The 19,597-nt window shown below is 43.9% G+C and overlaps 1 protein-coding gene across 1 annotated transcript; it reads left to right on the top strand.

Moving 5' to 3' along the window:
- Positions 1–13,798: 13,798 nt before the first annotated feature.
- On the top strand, positions 13,799–14,325 carry MELLADRAFT_103825 (uncharacterized protein; the record flags this gene model as incomplete). The annotated part of the gene is made up of 2 exons (XM_007406939.1): positions 13,799–13,891; positions 13,993–14,325. 2 exons carry the CDS (start codon positions 13,799–13,801, stop codon positions 14,323–14,325), a joined length of 426 nt encoding a protein of 141 aa, XP_007407001.1.
- Between the last annotated feature and the right edge of the window lie 5,272 nt (positions 14,326–19,597).

Here is a 19,597-nt window from a genome sequence, read left to right as displayed (position 1 = left end):
TTAAGCTGGTGGGTCAAATTACAAGGGGGTGAGTTGAATTCCTAGGGAGGTATAGCTTGATCTGGGATGGTAGGGTAGGGGGTGGTATCGAGCTTAGACAGACCGGAATGAAGTTGAAAAGTTGAGCTGGTGGGCCTCTCTTTTGATGTGGTAGGGTGATATCCTAGGGTGGTGTGGCTTCATAATGGATGGTAGGATAGGGGGTGGTATTGAGCCGAGACAGACCGGACAGTCTTGAGGTGGTAGGTTGGTGTTTGAGGCGGTGAGACTATTTATCATGGTGGTATGTTATGGCGAGGGGTGGTATGATGGTTGAGCTAGACCGACCGGCAGGTCTGTCTTGATGTGGTGTGGGGGTGTGTTGAGGTGGTGGATCGATTTACTAGGGTGGGAAGGGTTGTTGAATGGGGGTATGGTATGTTCCTTTAGTGAACGATGCCGAGTGAGCCTCCCTTAAGGAAAAGTTTGACTTAGCCATTTTGAGATTACACAAGAGGCTTCTCAAGATGGTGGATCGTCTTGGCAGGGGGGATCGAACCCCATTTGGTCATACGAGGCTCAGTATGACCCTATGCTATTCAGTATGAACGTGCACGTGCAGGTGTCCCCGACACCAAAAAATTGGTGTCCCACCAAAATGCCAGTTTTCTGCTGAGTCCCTGCAAGTTCCCGATGCGCAAATCCATAATGTTTCTGCACCAATCAATTATTTTGGTATCTTATATTGATTTTACCTTGTTTTCTTGTTTTTTTAACCTTGCTGTCTAAAATCTCGTTAAACACTATTCATGTTGGTCTTTTATCTGTACTTGAATTTATCTGCCAATTGATTACATCATTTGTTTCCTCCTTAAATACTGTTCATTACTTAGTGTCAGCTTGAGACTAAGAGCAACGGTAAAAAGACTCTAGAATCACGCTACACGTACTTACAAAATGTATTTTATCAAGCTCGAGGAGTTGTTCCTGAATGCTGAGGGGAATTAGTTTTCAGTTCTTTGTAAGTCAAAGTCTATAATTGGTTTTTATAGCTGTCTATGGTGTGGTACGAGAACCACTGCCAGTTTATCTAAAAGTGCACTCACTTTAAGATCTGCCTAGGTGATTACGGGTGAGCGTAAAAGGATCCTGGGTAACGCTTTAGCGTTGATTTGATAAAACAAGTTTTTATCAAAAGAGTTTCCGAGCCGAGTTATAAGGACTTTAGTCGAATGGTGATTACCAAACGACCTTTAACGCCTTATTTGAGATAGCAAGGATAGAAGAGAAACAGAGAGATAGAAAAAGAGATCTGAACAAAGGTCTAGTAGGAGCGATGAAGAAAGCTAGTAAGGGATTCTTGAACGCTTATCTAATCAGACTTTTAAACAGATAGTAGAAAAAAAAAGGGTAATGGATCTTCTTAACAAGAAAAGGATTTAAACTTTTGATTTTAGTAAAAAAGGTGTTAATGGTAAGAGATGATTCTTTTCTCTTTTCGCGGGATGAGATGGATATTTAAAATACCAAGATTTGTTTGTAGAGTACGAAAAAAGAATCAAATGTCTTGGCTTTTAATCAAGGGTCCAGAGGGTTTGTTAAATGAACATCTTTTGGTCCAGTCCCTGATGTATACTAGGGCTGGTCCAGGGTAGACTTTGATACGGCTATCCCGGTTGATGTTTATTATCGTCCCTGGTTACATCTAACGACGATAGTTTTTATTATTATTGAATAGATGGAAACAATTGCACTCTTGAAACTCGAGTGTGAGATATTTTGTATTTACATATAATTTTTTCTATTTTAAGTGTAATAAGTGTTTTGGTATTTTCTGTTAGCACGTTAGAGTGTTTCTCGCACAGCAAGAAACCTCTTTAGGCTGACACTTAGTGTATCTATTGGATGTTGCTCTGCCCTTGAACACATATCTCAATTGTTAGTCTATATAATCTACCTATGTAGGGGTGCCAGTTCTCCGAGAAAAGTTGGGGATCTGCCTACCCCAGCCCGGCTACAAACTCAACAGAGTTGGCTCGGCGTCGGGGACTATACAGCTTTTGCCCAACTACTGTACCGGCGGTCCGGTGCACCGGAGACGGGGCTCATCCTGACCCAAGACCCAAATATCTTCAGTAATACTCAAGTGCTGTTATTTGCAGACTTTTGACATTTTGTTTCTAAGAAAAAAAGTTAATACTCAACTTAGGAGCTTAAGGTACTTAAAATAAGGAATTAAGGTACCTGATTACCTAACACAAGCCTCTTAAGGTACCCAATTAACCCAAATTTGGAGGTTTTGAGATTTTTTTTTCAAAAAAAAATAGGCTGATTAGATTGACAGACCAAATCATTTCTGACCCAAACACCCTAGTTTTAGTCCAAAAATGACTTATTGCACAACATTTGTTCCTAGGAGTTGTGTGTGTAAAGTTCTGTAAACAAATTTTGTTTTTGAAGAGAAATTGTGGTTGAGACTAGACTGGAGCAACCATACATACTCATCCTATCTACTGGAGGGGTACAGTCAACTCTCTCTAAGTTGATCTCCCTTTTAGTGCATAATTCCCTAAGTGCATGAGTTTTTTTCCCGCCATTTTTGGCAGCACCAAAAATAAGAGCTAAGTGCATAAAATTCCTTAACTGCAGACTGCATAAGGTTCTGAGCCACCATAAGTCCATTTATGTGCATAAATGACTACAAATGATATTCTCAAGAGGGTGATCTCCACCATTTCTCCACGAAGCTTGAAAAACCCGCCATATCACCAAATTAAAACAATGTCCAACAAAACTGAAAGAAGATTTGGAGTTGATTCAGTCAAATATGAAACTCAAAATCCTCCACATGCTATCCGTGTGGAAAATTGTTGGTATACCCCCAAGCGCACAACGGTATGCCAAAGTCCAATTTTGAGGGTGGGGTGGTTGATTTGGCCTGGGCGGACGTTAGGGTCCTGACCAATCCAGCCACACTGGATTCACTATTCAGGACACCGTCTAGAAAGAGGACATACAAGTAATGATCCTCTCTCATCTTGTTTGCTCCCTTTCTCCTCTTTCTACCTTGTCCACCATCCACCAAACTTCTGGCTCTTCTACCCTCTCTCGATTCCTAACTTTTGTAGCTCTTAGCACACGAATTGTAGAGAGTTAATTTTTCTGACCCGCCCTCCATCCCTGGGAGAGAAGCCCATTTCTCATGGATTCTTTGTTCTGGCCTTCTGAGTTTGGTATATAGGAAGTAAATTCTTCATTTATCTTCCTTTCTACCCTCAGTAGGCTACCCCCACACCACCATCTGTAGTTAGCTTTTCTACTTTGTAGTAGTTTCTCTGCCTATTTTGCTGTGGTTACAAAGATTACACAGAGCTGAGGCTTTCTCTCATCAGTTCATCATTAGTAATCACCAGGCTTAAGTACGTAGAAGATGGGACATAAAACCCATCTTCCTGCCCAGTAAGAGCCTCTGTCCCACCCTCAACAATTGGATGTTCTTTATCTTTCAAATTCCAATCTTCCTCTCTCAAAAATTGAAGCCAAAAGTATGCCTACAGAAGAGTTTGAGATTGATCAGCTTCAGACTGGTCTCAAATCATTGAAAGCCAGCTGCAACAAGAAGATCTCCGAGCTCAACCAATGCCAATCTCAAGATGAGATCCTCTCTGTTGAAGATGAAGAATGGCTCGATGACAACAGAAATCTTGTTACAGATCAGCTTGTCATCAATGAGATGCTTAATCTTGTTGAGAACTCCAGCCAATGTCTTACCCGCTCTCAATTTGATGCCATCATGGCTCTTGGCAATGGCTACAAACAGCACAAGATTGATCAGAAAGAAGAACACAAATCAAAGAAAAGAAAACACAACTCACCACAGCCAGATCCTAAGCCAAAAAACCAGAAACGTGTGATTGCTAAGAAGCCTTCTCAAGGAACCTTGAACAAAAACTGCACGGCCACCATTGCTCAGAAGATTCAAGTTCTCGACTGGTCCCATGCAAATGGAGAAAGCCAGAGGAAAACAGTTGAGCACTTCAGTCAACACTTACCCAATCTCAACTTGAAGCAACCAACACTTAGCCGCTGGGTTGGCTCGGAGCTCAAAATTTGTGATACTGCCCCCCTCAATGCTCAAACCGCTCTTCGAGTTTGAGCAGTGAAGCATTCAGATATCGAAGAGATGCTTGAGCAATGGATTGACCAGGCTTCTGCTGCTGGAGTCATCATTACGGGTGAGGTTATCAAAGCTCAGTGGAAGGATTTTGCTTGTAAAACAAACCTCCCCAAAGATCAATGGGTCCGTGTGAGTGATGGATGGCTCACCCAATTCAAAACCCAACACAACATCCAGCTCTACACTAACCATGGTGAAGCTGGCTCGGTTGGCCTCGCAGCTGTCGAAGACAAAATCAAACAAGTCCAAGCAATCAATCAAGATTACAAGATATCTGATATTTACAATATGGATGAAACTGTGTTGTTCTACGTGTATGTTCCATTTCATAATCTTTTCTTTGTCCTCATCAAACTGGTGCTCATCACCATCTTTTTTTACTGTATGTTTTTTTAGTATGCCACCGGATCGAGGTCTTGCCAAGGAGGGTAAGAGTGCGTTCGGTGCCTGTCAACCTCGCAGGTTGACCCAGCCAAAACGTCAGGTCTACACTTTGAGATGTACACTTGAGGATTTGCTGTTTGGTACAGCAACTCAGGTTAAACTTTGAGGTGTAGACCTTGAGGTCGACCAGCCAAATTTGTCAACCTCAAGATTTTGATGTTTTGGTCAAATCTCAAGGTTGACCTGGCTATTCCCATAGACCTGCAAGGGTCCAATTGCGGTAGAGATGAAACACTGTTTTTGTAGACAAAAAAAAGAGAAAAAAGCCTTCTGAGGTCACTGAGAGGAACAACAATATCAAAAGTTTCACCTTGCTATGCCACCAAAAAAGAAACCAAGCTCACCATTACACAAGTGGACCAATCAAGATTGAGAGTGATGGTTTCCTGGATGCTTCGGGGCAAGAATAATCACAATGTTCCTTTGGCATCCAGCGATGGCTAGTGCATATACGGTCATTAAAGACAAAAGCCTTGCCAGGACTGTTTTACTCTTGAGGCTACACTCCAAACCCATAACTTGTGGTTGGAGTTTGCTTTTGGTTGTGCGTACCGAACACACCATGCTCAGGTACACACCTCAAGGTAGACCACGTCAACCTGCGGATCTGCAGGTGTACACCTCGTAGGTCTATACCTGCAAGGTTGAAGGACACCGAAAGCACTCTAAATCTGGAGTGAAAGGAGTGAAAGCAAGAATCACAATTGTAGTCACCACCAACGCTGATGGATCTGACAAGCAACATCTTACTTTCATCGGTCATGCACGTCATCCACAGCCTTTCAAGAGGAAAGGGGGTTGTGAGGCGCATAACCTTGATTATCACTGGATCTCGAAGGCTTGGATGACTAGCGCTATCTTTGCCAAGTGGATCTATGAATGGGACCAAGATCTGGCTGTAGAGAAGAGAAACATCATATTATGGGTTGATAACTTCTCTGGACATGTTGTTCCAGAAGGATCTCTCAACCATATCCAACTTGAAAAGTTCAAGCCTAATCTGACCTCTCACATCCAGCCATGCAATGCTGGAATAATCCAAACCTTCAAAGCTCACTATTGGAAACGATTCATTAATTTCTCGATTCAAAACTTTTCTCAAGGTATGCGTGGTGCCAAGATATACAAGATAAACATTCTACAAGTGATGAAGATGGCTAAGTATGCTTGGAACTCAGTTTCATCAAACACAATCAAGCACTGCTGGGCTCATACAAAAGTGATATTGATTGATGGAAACTTTCATATGTAAGTCTGATAATTTCTTCTTTATCAAATTGTGTTGATGCTTTGATTCACTGAACATTTCTTGGCTTTGAATTGATGTTTTAAAAAAGAGAGGAAACACACTCAGAGATCAAAGAAGGTTTAAAACATTTGCAAGCTATTGGTGCGCTGTCATCATCCAACACAATCTCACTAGAAAACGATATCAAATCTATAGACAAATCAAAATCTCACATGAGGTTACATTGACAGAAGATATCATCAATCAGTACTCTATTTCCCAGAAGGGATCCAAAGTTGAAGAGGATCCATTGGAGATCAAACCCGCTCCCACACCTCAAGATACTATGAAAGCAATTTTGACTCTCTTTTGCTACATTGAAACACAAGACTGTGTTGAGGCAGATGAATGTGATACCCCTTTGCACAAGCTTGAGAAATGCATCAAGACTCAAATTTTTCATTCCTTCTCAAAACAAACTGACTCGACCAATTTTTTCCAAATAAATCACAAGAACAAATGACTTCCTGTAGTGAACCTTATGCAATATTTTTTCTTTGTCTTTTGATAATCTTTTCCATGTGGTTGAAATGGATTATATGGGTTATGTCTGTCTCTTTGCTTTTTTTTATAAGGAAGCGCACACCAGATACCTCTAACTGCAAATTTACATGCAGTTAGAGGGCGAATCCCTCTAACCACAATATTTCATGCAGTTAGAGGGTTATGCATACTATCATGCACTTAGAGAGAGGACTCCCTAAGTGAATATTTCTCTAAGTGCATACAATTTTTGCCCACACATGTGTAGAAACTGGCCGGGGTCCGGTCACCACAGCAAATATCCGTTGGGCTATGGCTACGCTACCCACTACAGTAGCACATCTGAGCTAGCCTTGCCCCTTGGCTCATATGTTCTGTCAGTCCTGAGCCCTGATTACAGGACAATGGTCTAACAGTACCATATGTAATATTAAAATTGTATAAAGCCATAAGCTACATCTCAAATCTCAGTGTCAAGAGCCACTTAAACACATGTATGTAATGTATTAAAGGCATAATAGACCTAACCCAAGTGTCAACCACAAGTTGACACATGAATAGACAAGACTCACACACCAACCACAAGTTGACGCTGGAACCAAGCCTATATAAACCCCCCTTCTGCCCTAGGAGTATCCCCCATCTTTGACTACAATCACAACACAGAACCACATTCTACTTGACTCCTACTGAGAGGATCTTTGAGTATGTGGATAGTTGTGTAGCTTGTTAAAGGTAATTCATGGGCATTACAGGTTCCATTGCTGATCACTCAAGGTACTGATTTCTAAGAGCCCAGGGCTGTCATTTGTGGGATACAAAGTTAAAACTGGGATTTTTCTCCCAGTTTCCCAGTTTTTGTTTTTGGCTGTGTTTGGAACTTTCCCATGTTCTCCCAGTTTCCCAGTTTGTGTTTTTGGCGGTATTTGGGAAACTGGGAAACTGGGAAAAAACTCCCAGTTTTAACTTTGTATCCCCTAATTGTCTCCAGTAACAAACCTTAAACTAGCAAAGCTTCCTCTGTTGTAAGGAGTCTAAGTAGCCTTCAGGATCTTTGGTTTACCAAAGTGTAAAGCCTGTCCATTGCAGTCTCACAAGGCTAGAGCATACTAGGTCTTTACTTCCCTTAGTCGTCTTTTGTCTTCCTCAAAGCCTCTTCCTAGAGGTCAACTAGCTGTAGTCTTCACGTGGGTGTACCACTTGAAGGCCACACTTTTGTCCCTACTCCATTCTCAGTGTAGAGTATGCCTGACAGACGTGTACTCCTCACATGTTCTATCAATCAAGAGATCCTTGGACTTCTGAATAGATTTCATCAAGGACTTTCCAAAATACCTCCCTTGAGAACATTTTCCCTTAACAAATGGACTTTATCCAGTACAAAACCACCAATCCTACTGCTTCTAAAATTCAATCATTTTGTTCAGTTCCCACTTTTTTGACTGGGTGCAGCAAACACTACAATCATCAAACTTTCCCTAAAGCTTGGCCATGTCCATTTTTGTCACCCAGAGTCTGTAACTTTGGATTTATGTACAGTCGTTTGCAAAAAGCTTGCAATCGAGGTGTTCTAAAATTTCAGAGGTGGTCCGTGCACCACCTGTGACACGTCACAAAATACATACAAAAATGTGATTGTAGTCATAAAATACGGGAATCTAGCAAAGAACTTATGGCGCAGTTGGTTGCAATGAAGGTTGGAAGTGTTGTGTACATGTATTATGGGTTTGTAGTTAGTATGAGTTTAGATTGTGGGGTTCATCAACTGTTTGGACTTTCCCCTTTAAATTTTTTCCTTGTAGCTTTCTTCTATTTCATTTATCTCTATTTGTTTCTTGGTTTCTGGTTCCTGATTTACTCAAGTGCTGGATCAGGTATGGGTAGCTTTCTTTCATTTCGTTTATCTCTATCTGTTGCTTGCTTTCTGATTTCTGATCAACTCAAGTGCTGGATTAGATAATTATGGTACTCAAAGTTGTGTATAGTTGTGTATACTTTTCTGTGTATACTTTTTTTGGGGGAGAAACAAATTATACTTTTGGCCTCAAATTCCCCGCCAAAAAAACTATACACAACTTTGAGTACTGTAAATATATACTCAAGGGGTTTAGATAAATCCCCTGATCTTTGAGAGCTTGCAACACTGGGTAAGCTGAGATCTCCGTAGCTGCAGCGCGGCGGAGCAAGCGGTTTTTTTGTCCCGCTGCGTAACAAAGGAGCGTAGCTCTTTTCAGAAGTACCCCGCAGAGCTACGGGCTCGGGCAAAAAGTCCTTTTTTGTAGGCACGGGTAGCACCGATATCCGGCACCGTTAGCTCCCGTGCCGTGGTCAAAATCCCTGTCAGGGGACTGAGAGGTACGTACGATCAGTACACACGAGTGAGACAACAATAAGAGAGAAATGAGCAAGTAGGAAGGCGAGCAAGTAGTGTATGAATCGGTGAAGAGAAAGAGACAACATGAGAGCGAACAATGATGTAGTATATATAGGTGAGATTGTACAATTGCGGTACTCAAAGCTACATATGTAATGTCCATACGTTCCTGCCCAGCCAGCCTTGCTGGTCAGGGCCATGCCCTGAGTTAACCACTGGCCTGATCGAGATGTGGGTTTGACTGGTCGAGATTGGTTGTTGGTTACGATAGGGGCAAAGGGCGTGAAGTGCCCTGGCAGCGAACCAAAAGTGTTCCTTTCCGACACCCCCCCCATTCGATGCACAGGGTGCCTCACAAGCTCTCAGAGAAAAGAAAGAAATGCAAAGCAGAGAAAAAAAAGAAATTGAAAAGCAGCATACATCCTGATCACAGAACGATTGTTGGTGGAGCAGCTTGAACAGAGAAAGAAGAAGAAAAAAAATCAACACAAGATAACACGCACTCGGATCCCTCGTGATCGTCATGATGCAAAGAGAAAAAAAAAGAGATGCGATCAGGTTACAAGGAGGCCATCATTTCGCCGCAGGCGCCGCGCACGGCCCTATTCCCATCAGGTCACAAAAGCGGGCCATCTTGATGCGGTCTAAAGCTTTGGTAAAAATGTCAGCAGCCATTTCAGCAGTTGGGCAGTAGGGGATTGTAATTTCTCCTGAGGCGACTTGATCACGGATCCAGTGGAAGTGGGCTTCGATATGTTTGGTGTTGGCTGAAAAAGCGTCGGATTTGGAGAGAGCGATCACAGCCTGATTGTCGCAAAAGAGGGTGATTGGTTGACTGGAAGGAGTAGCAACGACGGAATGGAAGATTTGTTGTAGCCACAGGGCCTCTTTTCCTGCATCCAGAAGGCCACGATATTCGGCCTCGGTGGAGGAGGAGGCGACTGATACCTGTTTCTTTGCGCGCCAGGAGATAGCTCCTCCACAAATGACGAAGGTGTAGCCACTCATACTACGACATGAGAAACGACAGGCTGCCCAGTCGGAGTCGCTGTAACCAACGATGTTGAGAGGGGATGAAGTTTGACGAAAGGTGAGGCCGACATTACGAGTGCCGGAAAGATATCGTAGGACGTGCTTGGCGGCCAACCAGTGAGTGATCCCCGGGGTTTCAAGGAACTGACCTAAGACACTGCAGGGGTAAGCTAACTCGGGACGGGTACATTGGGCAAGGTACCCCAAACACCCAACAATACCTCGATATGAGACGCCGAGAGCAACAAACTCGTCGATCTCAGACTGAGTGGCGGGGGTGAGATGTAAGTTAGGTACAAAGGGAGTTGCAACGGACTTGCAGTCAGTCATGCCAAAGAGATCCAGAAGAGAGGCGATGTAGCGATCTTGATTGAGGGAAATAGAGTCGGGTGTTCGAGTAATTCTCATAGCGAGAAGAAAGTGGGCGGCACCATGATCGACCATCTTGAATTCCTTCTTGATCGCATCTTTGAACCAGCCAATGTCTTTACCAAACACAGCAAGGTCGTCCACGTGGATAAAGACGAGACAGGGATTGATCGGACGGATGCGAATAAAAAGGCACGGGTCGTGCTTGCTTACCACGAACCCCATGGAGAGCATCCAAGCCTTGATCCGGAGATACCATCGATTTGGTGACTGCTTGAGGCCATAGAGGGTGCGGTGAAGTCGGCACTTGCGACCAGTCGAGTTGGGCAGGCCGGGAGGGGGGTCCATGTATATCTCCTCCTCGAGGGTGCCGTTGAGAAAGGCTGTGACGACGTCGAGTTGGTGAAAGTCCCAACCGAATTGACAGGCGAGGGCAATACAAAGTTGGAGAGTTCCTAGTCGACCGGTGGGAGCATAAGTCTCGCCAAAATCAAGTCCAGGGATCTGAGAGAATCCTTTCGCGACAAAGCGTGCCTTGAAGCGGTCCACAGAGCCATCGGATTTGTACTTGATCTTGAATACCCATTTGGAGCCAATCGAATGCTTGCCAGGTGGCAGATCAACCAAGGTCCAAGTCTTGCATTCGTTCAGAGATTGGAGCTCCTGGTCCATGGCCTCTTTCCAATGATGATGGTCGGACGATTCAAGAGCCTGCCGATAGGTAAGTGGTTCACCTGGAGGGATGATCTCAACATTGAAGGCTAATGCACCGAATTCTCCATAACGTTTGGGAGGGCGTCGGTCGCGGACAGGACGAGAAGTGGGACTGGCAGGAGCTGCAGTCGAAGGATTAGAGGGAGCAGTTTCATAGACCGACAAATCGGTGATAGGAGAGTCCGGGAGAGGTACTTCAGGTGGGGGAGGTCCTACGTGAAGAATGAGGCGACGAGGTGCTTTCAAAGGTTCGAGAGGCGGAATAGTGTCATCGGAGAATAGTTCTGATATGGAATTGAACTGAGGATCATGTTGAAGGGAGGAAAAAGGGAAAGAGTTTTCATCAAACGAGACGTCGTGTGAGATTGTGATCTTCATGTTTGACGGGTCCACGACTCGAAAGTTTTGTGTTCCCTCACAGAACCCAAGTAGGACACAGCGTCGGGCAGTAGGGCCAAACTTTCCGTCTCTTTTGTGTTTAGGTAAATGGACGAAAGCAGCGCACCCAAACGTTTTGATGTGGTCGTAAGAAGCGGCCCGGCCGTGCCAGAGTTCATATGGGGTGGAGAATCCGATGGCCTTGCTGGGAATCCGGTTTTCCAGGTAGACAGCGGTGGTGAACGCTTCTCCCCAGAGATTGGAAGGCATTCCGGCGGTTGAAAGTAGGCAACAAGCGTGTTCGACGGTGATGGTATTGCCACATTCAGACACCCCATTTTGTTCCGGGGTGTACGGAGCCGTGATTTGATGAACAATACCGTTGTCGGATAACCAGGAGGAGAACATCTTATTCACGTATTCCCCCCCACCGTCGGAGACAAGCTTCTTGATCTTTCGTGAGTGGAAATTTTCAACTGAGTTGGAATAGGATTTAAAGCAAGAGAAGGCCTCATCCTTATGTCTGAGGAGAAAAATGTGGCGATAGGAGGTAAATCCGTCAGTTATCTTCATATAGTAGTTGAAGCCGCTCAACGTGGGAGGAGTGATTTTTCCACTGAGGTCAGAATGTACTACATCCAAAGGGAAGAGAGGACGGGGAAGGGTGCCAGGAAAAGGGAGACGGTGAGCTTTGGATGTTGCACATGTCGCACAAACTACGTCATCAGATGGGCCAGCGCCAATATGTGAAAGTATGGAGGAAAGATATGATGGACTGGGGTGGCCAAGGCGATTGTGCCAAAGGGAGGTAGAGTTCCTGATGCCATGAGCAATGAAAGATACTGACCCCAAAGTTCCAACTGAGGAAAAGGTGATGTCCGGATAGAATAAGTTCCCGGTGACAGTGCCGTCAATCAACACATGGTTGCCTTTCTTCAGAGTGAACCGTCCTGCAGTTGAGGGGCAAATAGAATAGCCTTTGTCGAAAAATTTGCTGTAACATAAAAGATTACGGGAGAGCTCTGGAACAAAAAGGGCCTGATCAAGGCTGATTGATCCAGAGCAGGAGATGGCAGAAACCGTGCCAATGTGCGTTGCTGTCATGAACCGACTTGATTCGCCAATCCCAATCTTGATGTTGCAAGGTTGAGGATTTTGAAGGAGACTGAGGGAGTTGAACATATGTGAAGTTGTCCCCAAATCCAAGATGGTTAGGTTAGTAGAGACAGTCGACTCGTTTGCAGTGAAGACTTGTTCTGCTACCGAGGCCGAAGCGTTCCTGGGGTTGAGGTGAGGCTTCAGACGGTAACAGGTCTCGACAAGATGTCCAAGCCGTTTGCAATGGGTGCAACGGGGACGAGTAGAAGCTGGTTCCGGTGACGCGGCGACCAGCGCTGTTTCACTTTTGACCGTTACTCCTGCGGCCGAGGAAGAGGAAGTTTGGTCAAGACTGTCCAAAACAAATTTGAGAGTGACATCTTTGCCGCCAAAGAGAAGTGCCGACCTGACTGATTCAAGTTCTGAAGGGAGTTTGAACAGCGTGAAGTAAGCGAGGACTTCAGAGTCTAGCTTAAAACCGATCCTGGTGAGTTGTTGGTCTACCAAGCGAACTTCGGATAGGAAGGTTTTAAGATCACCAGAGGTGGGGCAAGAGAGGGCGTGGAACTGGCCGAAGATTTTAGCTTTGTTTGCTGGGGAAGATGATGTGTGAAGAGATGTAAGTGCCGTCCACATAGCCGATGGATTTGAGATGTGTTCAAAAACATGAGCTGTGTTAGCGTCGTCGAGCTTGGTTACAATCTCCGAAAGAGCGAGATTGACTCGATTGTTCCATGCCTCGGTTGGAGGTACTGGAGCGACTTCCGTTCCGTCGACAATGGATAATATCTTGAGAACGCGAAGGCGTGTCTTCAACTTGAATTCCCACACAGCGAAGTTGTTCGATTTGAGAAGGGGAATACCGCTACGCTCGCGGGTAGTGGTTTCGTCGGACATTGGAGCTGGGAGGATGAAGGCGACCGAGGACAAGGATTTGCTCGAAAAGAAAACTTTTTATCATGTTGTGGAAAAAAAAATCGTGTTTTTGTAGAATACGCTTTTATTCTGGGCTCATAACCTGTCAGGGGACTGAGAGGTACGTACGATCAGTACACACGAGTGAGACAACGATAAGAGAGAAATGAGCAAGTAGGAAGGCGAGCAAGTAGTGTATGAATCGGTGAAGAGAAAGAGACAACATGAGAGCGAACAATGATGTAGTATATATAGGTGAGATTGTACAATGTGTCTAGTGTCTATCCTGAACCGTAATGTCCATACGTTCCTGCCCAGCCAGCCTTGCTGGTCAGGGCCATGCCCTGAGTTAACCACTGGCCTGATCGAGATGTGGGTTTGACTGGTCGAGATTGGTTGTTGGTTACGATAGGGGCAAAGGGCGTGAAGTTCCCTGGCAGCGAACCAAAAGTGTTCCTTTCCGACAATCCCCAACCTGTATGAATCACCACCTTCCTTGATATATCCTAATCTGGCACTTCATACGCCACTAAACAAACATGCACAGATGCTATTTCCCCCAATCTGGACATCACATCGACACATGCGGCGTAACCCGCAGACCAGGGACTTGATGGCGAGGTATTGGATGGTCAACAAGGTAACTGCTGTCTTTTTCTCTCTTTCAATCTCAATCCTACTTAAATCGTCTTCGCTTATTTCCTTTATTTGTTATCGCCCATTACTTCCTACACTCTATAGCATACTCGTAGTAGTACCATGTCGTCCGTAACCTCCGAACGTCCGTCGCAGTCTCGTAAACAGACCAGCAACCCTGGATTGATCCCTCAGAGCCCTGATCTACGACGCCGAGTCTCAATCGAAAGCATCATCCTTGCTAAGTCTCAAAACAAACGCAAGAAACAGTCAACCGGTTCTACAGTAACGGTAATCACCTCTGATGAAGAATCCGTGGCTGGAGTGATTGAATCCGAAGGTAGCTTGACACCTTCTCCCAAGTGGAAGAAAAGTAAAGGCAAGGCTAAGAAGCATAAGAAGCAATCATCAAAGAGCGATGAGGTTAGTACACATTAATACCAATCTTAAATCCTATACAAAATTTACAATTAAAACTAATATCTTCATCACACTTGAATCAATAGCATGCTCGAGGAAGTGTCACGAGAGAGGAGATGCGAGCTGATTCCAACAAGGAAAATCAGAAGATGGTAGCCAAGAAGCGCAAGGTTGTGAATCCCGACAGCGACGCCTGCAAAGTCAGATGTTATTACAATCCACCTTTCCACGGAGTCGACAAAAATGGCAAACCTGACGTGAGTTTCATTGGATTTTAGTTTACCTTTTACACTTTTTTCTTTCTCTGCTTGTTTTGTTTTATTGACCATGTTTCCCTTGCCCTTGCAATTGATTGGTATAGGATCCAACCAAGGCCCCATTGTCATACCCGTGTCGATTCTGCAAGAGAGACAGGAGTGATCCAGTCCGAGTAAGCTTAAGCAACCTTACTGGCAATCTTTGAGTCCATCGAGATGGCTCTACTCAAGATGGCCGATTGGACGTTGGCTGCCCTGGTTTGCTCAAAGCTCAAGAGGAAGATCCAACCCTTGTACCCCCATCAGTTGCCGAAACTCGTCAGGCAAACGCAAAGGCAAAAGGCCCATTGGACGACTTTGTAGTATCCACCCCATCTTCCACGTTCTCCAACCTCACCCTCAACCAAATGATAAGTACTTGGCTCATTCGCCAAGCTCTACCGTGGAATCTAATCAAACATCCCATCCTACGAGGTATAGTCCGCTACCTGCAAAAAGGACACCCACTTGTACGGTCGACACTGGGCTGCCGACGAGGCAAAACAGGTTAACTTGTCACTCAAAGAGAATGTATTCTCTGGATTAAAGGTATGATCACGTTTGACTGATACAGTGGTGGTAATCTCGAGTTTAACTGATGTTGGTTTAAACCACTTTTTTCAAACCTTCAAGGCTCTCAAGTCTAAGTTTAACCTGGTTCACGATGGATGGACCACCAAGGGAAACTGCCACACATTCATAGGGGCAGCTGTGACCTTTATAGATGACAACTGGAACTACCGAGTCCGTCACCTTGCCCTCAAATTGATCGTATGGCATCACCACGGGCCTTGGCTTGCAGAGCCTGTGGTCAACATTTTGGTCAAGCATGGTCTTTTTGAAAAGATTAGTATAGTATCTTCTAATCTTTTATGTTCTCTAAGTTCCTTTTAATATTTTTTTCGATTTGTACTAATACCTTTTATTTATTGTATTACATGCTTTCTCAGACGACCGATTCCGGGTCGAATAACAAGACTATGGCGAAAGAGATGCACAAACAGTTCTTGGGTAAAGATCATCCCTCTTACACTTGGGACCCGGACTGTATGCATATTTTCTGTTTTTGCCACAAGATTGCGTTGATTGTCAATGCAGGCTTGGCAGCCCTGGGTGTGAAAGCACCTCCATCTATGAAGGCAAAGGAATCCGATCGAGGCAATTTTCCCATTTTCGAAACTATCGCCGAGGAAGAAGAGGAACACCTAGCATCAGCATCGGATTCAAACGATCCAAAACAAACTTTGCGATCCAATCCGAAATTTGAAGATAAGGATGTTGAGCATGACCTACAAGATCTGGAAGATCCACCTGAAGTACCAGCTGAACTTGATGATGAGGGGGAGTGGGACTTGGCTGACGCTGAAGAAGAGGCGTGTCCAGAACTCGCAATCGAAGAGAATGAGGCACAGCCTACCCATTGTCAAGAAGCAAACCACATTGACTTTGTTTTGCGCAAGGTAATAATGTGTTCAGAATCCAAACACCTTGCTACAGTGTACCTACTGATTGTTTTCGCACTTCACATTCAGTTGGACTTCATTGTACGTCGGATTACTCGATCTGCGGCTTGGCGCAAAGAATTTGAAAGGGTAAGTTTGCAGAAGGGCTTCAGTGGCTCACTTATAGCGGGCTATGGGATCAGATGGAACATCAAATATGTTAGCCGTCACAAAGCATGGCTTGCTCAAGACGTAAGTGGTTTTATCTCCTTTTATATTCTCAAATATAGATAGACTGACTCTAGTATATTCTTTTGTTATTTCAAGGTCATCAACCAATTATGTCAAGATGACTTAAATATAGTCCACGCTAAGCATCGGTCAGCTTGTAAGAATAAAAAGCCTCATGGCTATTTCCACGAATTGGAAATGACAACCACTGACTGGGCTCAAGTTCGTAAGATCAACGATGAGCTCGAAGTAAGTGTCCTTCTTTATTTCTTTTCATATTTTCTCTCATCTATGATTGTTTCTCACATCAATCTAATTTAAATTTCGCGTCTCTCAAGCCTTTCTTGAAGATGACCCTTGCTATGGAAGGTGATGGTCCAACAGAGTGCATGGTCATTCCAAAATATGTCGAGCTGCGCAACACGCTCGAAAAGAAAATCCAGCCGCTCAGCACGACCGATGGCATTTATCCAATGCTTGCGAAGATGAAGGAAAAAACTGTTGAATATCTCAACGAAGCCCTTGGATGCGAGACACTGGTCATGGCGACAATTCTCCATCCATTTTTCAGACTCAAATTCTTTGTAAAATGGTTTGGAGCGGATTCTGCTGTGACTATGAAAGCTGAAGCAACCTTCCGACGTCTCCATCGCGCGTACGAGCTCTCGGCACCTGCTAAGAAGAAACAGACTGCTTCCCAACAAGCAAAATCCTCAAAGACTCCTGCAACTTCCTCCCCCAAGCCAGATATCTTTCTCAGCGACTCAGAATCAGAACCCGAGATTGAAGAGTCCGAAGATATAGCGTTGAAGAATTATTTACGAGGGACTGACAAGATGAAGGCTGAAGATTATGATGTCCAAGATTGCAAAGCAAGTTTGGAATGGTGGAAAATGCGTTTTTCTTATTGAAATCATTTCACTTTAACTATTTCATTTTGTTTTGAAACAACAGGGTGACTAATAAAGTTCAATGTTAATTCAACATAGGTACATGAAAGGACCTATCAAGTGATCACACGCATGGCCAGGGACTACTTGGCATCAACAGGCTCTTCTTGCGCCGCCGAGCGCATCTTTTCTTGCGCATCAGATGTTTGCTGTTCAGGTAGAGGTAGCTTGATAGCTCGAACAATCGAGATGCTTGTGTCAAGCAGATTATGGTTAAGAGAAGGTGTAGAACTCGGAACAGGCTTTGAAGACCTTGTGAAGGTCTTCAAATTGATGGGGATTCCACTGAACTGATAAACCTCAAACATTTTTCACTTTGGTGTTTCTTTTTGTTTCTCATTTTACAATTTTGTTTTCTTTCTGTTACAACTATGTTTTCTTTATTCTATTTATACATTTCTCTACTGTCATTAAGTATACCTTCTTTTCTTTTTTCTCCTTTTGATATCAATCACGCTACAGCTTTCTGCGGTCGAGCTGTAGCTGTTAACGCTCAACGGAGCGTGCCTGCTAAACCTGTAAACGCAGCTGTTAACGGCCGTAACGCAGCTCTGAGGAGCTGCGCTACAAGGATTTAGTTGATAGATATGTCATAAAACCGCTGCGTTAACGTGGTGACACAGCGAGACCCCCTGGAAAACCGCTGCGTCCGCGGGTAACTGGCTCGTAGCGCGTTGCAGCGCAGCTTACCCAGTGTTGGAGCTTGTGCCAAGGACTCAATTCAGTGACGGTGGAGATCACACTCCACCTTACATTATGGCAATTTTGTAGAGTAATAAGTTAAATGTGAGACTGCAATCTTTATTCAAGGCAGAACTTTCAGTCTTCAATGATTATTGATAATTCAAATAAAGCACAATACTTATCAAAATCAAATGAAAAAAAGAATGAGAAATTCAATAAATATTTACAGTCAGTCCAGATTCTGTTGACAAATTGTTTTTTTATATTATTTTTTCACAGAAATACAGGATATGTTCTAAGCATAACCTTGTATTTGCTTGGAAATTTGAACAGTAGCTGTTGATCCAATTTGGTCAACAGCTCAGCTTGTTCATCATCACCACCACTGTTTCATCTAATTGGTATCCACACTTTCATCTCTCTACCACACTCTAGACCACTTCTAGACCATCACTACCAGCATTATGCCCCCTCGAATAACCAAAAAACAACACAAAGAAAACCCAGACAGAGAGAGAGTTCATCAAAACCTGTTTTTTCTCTCAATTTTTACTGAACATCCTCCTTTCTAGTGTTGCAAGCCAAGCTGGGCAGGCGGAACCAGGTGATATCAGCCCTCAGTGTTGCTTGGGTGACACCAGATTCTTAACTGCACATTAAGCAAGTTCACATCACATTCCATTAATCATTAGTTTTTTAGACCCAGTCACCACTAAGAAAATGTCAAATATGGACCACATTACATGAATTTCACAATAGTGAGTGTGTGAATATGAACTACACATGTGAGCTGGGCTCACAGGTGTCACAGGTGTTTCTTTGTTGTTTATATCAAGATGGTAAGTTCACTTTTTCTTTCTTTTTCCTGAACCATTCCAACAGAAGCTGATATGATTTATTTTCTTCCTCAACCAGCTCCAGCATCAGGACCTGCTTACCAGGACCCAATGCTGGGTGAAGCTGATGGGAACACAAACAAAGCTGAAGCGGGGTTGTTTAAGTTTTGCTCTATTACTTCTTGAAACCCATTAAAAAGATTCAAACTGACTGCATCCAACCATAGATCAATATCAATGCGGATCTCACATAGTCCCCAAGCCCTGCTCTGAAATTACCTCTGCCAGCCAAACCAACCCTTACAGTCCTGGAGAGGACTAAACCAATATGAGCAAAATTAGGGGTTCATGTTTACGTCCCCAATACAATTGTCCCTGCCAACAAACAATCTGGAGTACCCCAAGCTTACTCTGATCACAACACCTTCAAGGTGGGTTTTGATATTCCAGCTCAAGCTGATGAGGTCTCACTCATGGACTTGAAGAACCAACTATTTGCTCTGTCTGACTCTGACAAACACACAAAGGTGTGTGGACATCTCCTCAAGATTTCTGACAACCATGGTCAGGTCACTCTCAAAGGCTATGTTAGTAATGGTGGTCTGTTTGGCAAGGCCATTATGCCAGTGATTCCCAACAAAAACACTTTCAATTCATTGAATGAAATGATGAACAAAAAGAAAGGTAAAGAAATTGGGTTCTGTATTGTTATGGAGAACCCAAAGAAAGTAGTGTGTACCAATTGCAGAGTAAGTCATCTATTTTGTTGCACTCTTCTTACAATGGTTTTGGTCTCTTGATTCAATTACCACACCAAAAAATCAATTCAATCACACAAAGGTTCATGTTGA

This window comes from Melampsora larici-populina (assembly GCF_000204055.1).
Source record: "Melampsora larici-populina 98AG31 unplaced genomic scaffold MELLAscaffold_7, whole genome shotgun sequence".
NCBI lineage: Eukaryota > Fungi > Basidiomycota > Pucciniomycetes > Pucciniales > Melampsoraceae > Melampsora > Melampsora laricis-populina.
Note: the sequence above shows the minus strand (reverse complement) of the source record. Positions and strands in the feature narration are given on the sequence as shown.